Below are 5,712 nucleotides of genomic sequence, written 5' to 3'. Positions count from 1 at the left end.
TCTTCAATCTTTTACCATCTATAACTGAACAAGATACAAGATTCTTGCATATTCCTGGAACATGAAAACTTCATTCAATGTGAAATATTACAGATATGAGCTTCTGCTCGACCTTTCCCTTTTATGCAACCTCTGTTGCAGATGAGTTACTCATATAGAGTTTCTCGACATCCTCTATCCTCTGATAGAAGGCGAACAGGTCTCTGTTTCAACAAACATGCTTGGTGGCTCCAGAGTCCACCCACAGATCTCTCACATTGGTTATTAAAAGAACTTCCGACATCATGCCACTGAACTCGTTCTAGTTTGTTTCAACTAAATTAGCATTAACTTACTACTTATTAAGGTTTTTACGTTGTCTACAATTTACTGCCATATGGCCAGGAATTTACAAACATAAAAATTACCCTTAATTAAAGTAATGCTAGATTCAGGTTTACGAAACATACCTTTCTTTTGAAGACCACGCTTAGAGTTGCGTTCGATGTTCTCACCTTTGCCAGCTTTGGAAGATTTGTTTCCAACCACATGCGCCTATTAGCCATGTCCCTCGGAGATGACACCTTTATTCACAAATCACAATTCCAAATCAGAAAGTAAAATATGAGTTCTGAAGATAACATCTAGATATACAAACTTCGTTTGAATCAGCCTTTCAAAAAACTCATGGTTACCCCACAAAAACTAATTTAGTCAACAACAAATTTCTGCTCGTCAGAATTTTTCAGAAACGTTTCTCTGTTTTGTAAAATATCAAGAAAATACTTTTACAACTCCAAAAGTTCTGAAATTTTAAGTGGGTAACTATCAGGATGTCTACTACGTTGTGTCAAAAGAGTTCATTATAATTCCTTCTATGTTGAGAGATAAATTCGAAACTCTACAGCTGACCAAAAATTCATTTTTTTATTTTTCACTTCACAATTAACATCCATGATTATTACAAATTCTATTGTCTTAAGATTGTTGGGTGCAATAATCAAAAACAAGGAAAAAATCAAATAAGCAAAATTTATTGATACTTAGCTCCTTTATAATGGAAGTGATCGATTTAATGAAATGAACGAGCTCCCCAAATCTCCGCAACAGCAGCAATGCAAAACTTTGGAAAAACAGAGTGAGTCACGTGTTCAACACGTTTCCCTTAAGAAATTAGCGCCCGGGTACACTCGAGAGTGATGCTATAGCCCTCACATGACGGATATCTCCAGGATAAAACACCCTACTACACCTACTACTAGCATACGTAGTAGATGCTCAACTTGAGCTTGGCAACTCCGAAAAACCCTTAAGGAAAATCGCGAATGCTAAAGAAAAAATAATTGAAAATATTTTTTCCGTTGGGGTCCCTCTAAATATAGAGCAACCCCTTTTCCATGGGGGTCTCTCTAAACATAGAGTAACCCATTTTCCCGGTACTTTTACAAAAGTAGTGAATTTGTTTATATAATTGACAAATACCACTTAAGAAGAAAAACTCTCTGATGTGGGACTAACATGCTTATATAGTCTCTTAAAACAACTAAAACGTGGAAACTCCACAATCTGGGACTAATAAGTTTTTCATTCACAAAATAAACAATTAATTAAAACCTTTAAAAATCAATTTTATTAATCGTTTTCCAACAGTGATTTCCGCCAGAAAACGAGTATGATTAGCAGAAAAATTTGCACAAAACACATAATTAGTTATGAGATAAGGCGTACCTGAGGACATAAACGAGTGAAGAGTGGAGGAGCAGGGGTTTATTGTTTTCATAGTATGACGTACATAATCTTTTAACCTAGGAACCCGTGACCTAACACGTCGTCGAACAGACGTATCCGAAATATCATTAGCAACATCTGACAACTCATAATCACGAATACAAGTACTATCTTGAGACGAAGGAAGGACAACGTCATATGAGATAACGACGTAATCTGCCACAATCCGAGGTCTGTCTCCTCGAGCACTTCCTCTAATTCCCGTGAAGACGGAGGAGAAGGAAATGTAAATGAGACAAAGTTGTCTCCTAAAGCTGTTGATACACCCATACGGACTCCAGGTCTGTCCCCACTAGGGCTGCACAAAACCGAACCAGAAACGAAACCGAACAATTTAAACCGAACTGAACGGAAACCATATCGAAATGGTTCAATAGTGGTTGTCAGTTTCAGAAAACCGAAACTATCGGTTTCGGTTTAGGTTTCCTAAAAAAACGAACCAAAAACCATATGGTTAACCGATTTTTACTGGTCGTAGGATTGAAATAATATTAGCTGTTGATGTTAGATATTTTACCCTAAATCCTAATACTTCACTCGAGTCTTCTAGTTCTCTTCTCTTCCTTCTTAGAACTTCGGTCTGAGAACTTCATCTTCCCATCACCTTCTTCATCATCTGAAGTGATATACCTTCACTCGAGTCTCACCATAACCTTCTTCTTGTAGTAGCGGAGATGGAATGCCATGATAACTGATAAGCCTTCAGTTATAGCCTTATAGGAGCATGAGATCCCTGCATACGTCACCTCACCATTAGTCGAACCTAGAAGCTGGAGTTTGATTATAAAGGTAAAAGTATTGTGATTGTAACAAACTTCACCATGTTACCTCATTTTCTTCTTTGATTTTGAAATTTATGAGTTAGATTTGAACTGATTTTGATATTATGACTTGATATTAGGGTTTGTAAAATTGAAATTTTTTTGGGGATTTCAAATTAGGGTCAATTACTCAATTAGGTTGATTTACACAGTGGGTTTTGCTCAAATTTACACAGTGAGTTACAGTAGTGGTTATTATGCTGAGAATATAAAATTGGGGATTCCATACTCTGCAACTCTGATTCTCTGAATGTGAATCGTCAACCCTCTCTATATTTCTCAAGCTTTGTAAGATGTGATTGGGTTTAGTTGTCCCCAATTTTAATTTGCTGAAATGTAAGATGTGATTGGGTTTATATTATATGTACCATGTGGATAAGGGCAGCAACTTTGTCTCAATTGCTAGTTTAGCACCTATAATTCCATACATGAATGTTTAACATAAATGTATGGTTAATCATATTGCAGACTTGCTGTTTGACAATGCTAGGATCTAGTTCAACACCTACTGTCTCTGTTTCTTCTAATAAGCGTCCACCTCGACCTCGACCTGCACCTAATGCAAGTTCAGTTGGAGGTGCAAGTGCTGCTAAAGATGCTAGTACTACTGGAGATGCTAGTGGAGCTGGAGATGCTAGTGCAGATGGAGATGCAACTGAAGCCGACATAGAAGTGACAGAAACAAAGGGAAAGAAACGTACATCTAATATGTGGAACCACTTTGATATGGAACCCCAGCCTTCAAAATATGCAAGATGTCACCACTGGAAGACAAAAATTGCAGCTCAGGGTGTCAAGTATGGGACAGGTGGTATGAAAACGCATTTTGAGCAGAATCTATTGCATGTCAGAATTTTGTTGGGTTATCTGCTAGTATCTATTGCATGTCAGAATCTGATGGAACTTTGCATTTGTTCAGTTTGAGGCACGGGAAGAAGCAGCTAAAGTTCTTCAGTGCATTCACATTGAGCCAACAACTGCACCAGTTGATCCCATCATGCCTGCAGGCTGCAGCTGGTGTCTGGGAATGAGGGGAGCATTAATATCTTATATTTTTGTCGCCTTTTATTCTCTTTTGAGCTAGTTTTGTTTCAATTAGTATGTAGTTAAAACTTAAAAGATGTTTGGGGTTTTTCTTAGCTCGATACTGCGAACCTCTGTTCTCATTTTAGTTGCATATGTTGTCAGCAAACTGGGATTCTGGGAATGTAACTGATCAGGTTTAAGTTTTTAACTAATTTTTTATAAATCATTCGGTTAACCAAAAACCGTCTGGTTTTTAAAAAAAACCGAGTAGAAACCGAAACCAATGAAACCGAATAGGCTATATGGTTTCATTGGTTTTCAATATTGAAAAATCAAGTACTTTGGTTTCGGTTTTGGTTTTGCCAAAAACCGAATCATGTGCAACCCTAGTCCCCACCGACCACTTCCTCTAATCCACGTGGTCCGTCACATTTTCTAGTGACTGTTGAAATACGGTCTTCATGTTTATCACCACTGAACACTCTTCGTTCAGTACACATTATATCTTTGTTGGCCACTTTATGTACTACACGTGGTCTGTCCCCACTGGCTATTGTTGACAGATTTTGTAAGAACGTCAAAGTTCCGTCACTTTCCAATGAGTTCTGTACGCCCGTGTCTGAGTTCTGCACACCTGTTACATTTCTGTCTCCACGGTTAGATAAGCCCGAAGCTGCTAGCGAGACCCGGGCTTCATACACCACAATCTTACCCCTATGTGTCAATCATAACCACAGTAGATTTCATCCTCACCCTATCCCATCTGCGAAAAATAGGGTCCGCTTTAAAATTGAGCTAATAAGAAGTTGACACAAAGTGAGTAAATTTTTTGGGTGTAAATACGGGGTCCCTTAAGCATTTTCTGCGGCGCCTGTGACAATTCTGTCACCATCTATTAGTTTTGTACTCCCCCTTCCTGCTAGATTGATAGTAACCCCGTCAGTTTCAGACTGGGATTCTAACTTTACCGCAGGGGACAGAGGTCGTCATCTCTTCATTCAACCTATTTTGGCATTTTTCATATTCTTCCTTATCATTATCCAACGAAGCATTAATGTAAGGAAATTTATTCTCAAAGAAAGCAACATCACGAGACACAAAAAATTGTTTCGTTTCCAAATCAAATAACCTCCAACCTTTTTTCCATAAGGATAACCAAGAAAAATACAACGTCGACTTCGTGGATTAAACTTATTTCGATCACGAGGGATAATACTTGCATAACACAAACATCCAAATATTAGAATATGAGTATAAATAGGAGACTTTCCATGTAAAAATTCATACAGAGTTATACCATTAAGCAAGGGAGTAGGCGTGCGATTAATAATACGTGCATCATTTAAAATACATTCGCCCCAAAGCTGAAGAGGTAAATTTACTTGAAATCGTAAAGCACGCCCCACATTCAATATATGACGATGTTTCCGTTCAACTCGCCCGTTTTACTGTGGTGTATCCACGCATGATGTTTGAAATTCAATTCCTTGTTTAGTAAAAAATGGACAAAGGACGAAATTGTGTACCATTATCACTGCGAACTTGCTTAACTTGTCTATCAAATTATGTCTTAGCCATTGCAAAAAAATTCTGAAAATTTTGCACCACCTCAGTTTTATATGCCATTATATAAACCTAAACACAACGAGAATAATCATCGACAATGGTAAGAAAGTAATGTGCACCACAAGAGGATGGAGTACGATAAGTGTAAGAGCATTGCTCGGTCGAAATCGCATGTGTTTCTATCTCAAGCATGTTTGTCAATGTTAGTGATCAAAACTATAAGTATTGATTTCTAGTCTACTGTATCTAAGGTCTCGGACTAGGATAGAAAGTGTAGTTGAGCTCAAGAAATCCATGGAAATCATCATACAAGACGAAGGAATACTCAAGGAACCGGTGGATCTTCATCAACTAAAAGGTATGTGGAGACTTGAACTTATCTATCACTCAAAAGTCTATTTACTCTATCTCCTATCTTGAGACAAAAGTCGTTTTGCTATATAGACTTAGATTACACACATTTGGTATTTTGAGCCGAGTTTATCTCTCCTATCTATTTCTCGAAATATGTATTGGTAAACTTTCGCTTTAA

At 37.6% G+C, this 5,712-nt stretch overlaps 1 protein-coding gene across 3 annotated transcripts; it reads left to right on the top strand.

Annotated features, from left to right (window-relative positions):
* Window positions 1-2,304: 2,304 nt before the first annotated feature.
* On the top strand, window positions 2,305-3,826 carry LOC113317493. Of its 3 annotated transcripts, none has more exons than XM_026565615.1 (3): window positions 2,305-2,556; window positions 3,057-3,396; window positions 3,508-3,826. In XM_026565615.1, the coding sequence occupies exons 2-3, from the start codon at window positions 3,072-3,074 to the stop codon at window positions 3,510-3,512; spliced, it is 330 nt and encodes a 109-aa protein (XP_026421400.1). In that variant the 5' UTR covers window positions 2,305-2,556; window positions 3,057-3,071; the 3' UTR covers window positions 3,513-3,826. The 3 variants fall into 3 exon arrangements, with proteins under 3 accessions (XP_026421400.1, XP_026421399.1, XP_026421397.1); XM_026565614.1 differs by having other exon boundaries at window positions 3,057-3,399; window positions 3,508-3,822; XM_026565612.1 differs by having other exon boundaries at window positions 3,057-3,822.
* Window positions 3,827-5,712: the final 1,886 nt, after the last annotated feature.

Source organism: Papaver somniferum, chromosome 10, assembly GCF_003573695.1.
Source record: "Papaver somniferum cultivar HN1 chromosome 10, ASM357369v1, whole genome shotgun sequence".
In the NCBI taxonomy this organism is placed as follows: Eukaryota; Viridiplantae; Streptophyta; class Magnoliopsida; order Ranunculales; family Papaveraceae; genus Papaver; species Papaver somniferum.
Note: the sequence above shows the minus strand (reverse complement) of the source record. Positions and strands in the feature narration are given on the sequence as shown.

Bases quoted from the DNA above. Each gene is read 5' to 3' on its own strand.
- LOC113317493 (XM_026565612.1), top strand. From the start codon at position 3,072: ATGCTAGGATCTAGTTCAACACCTACTGTCTCTGTTTCTTCTAATAAG.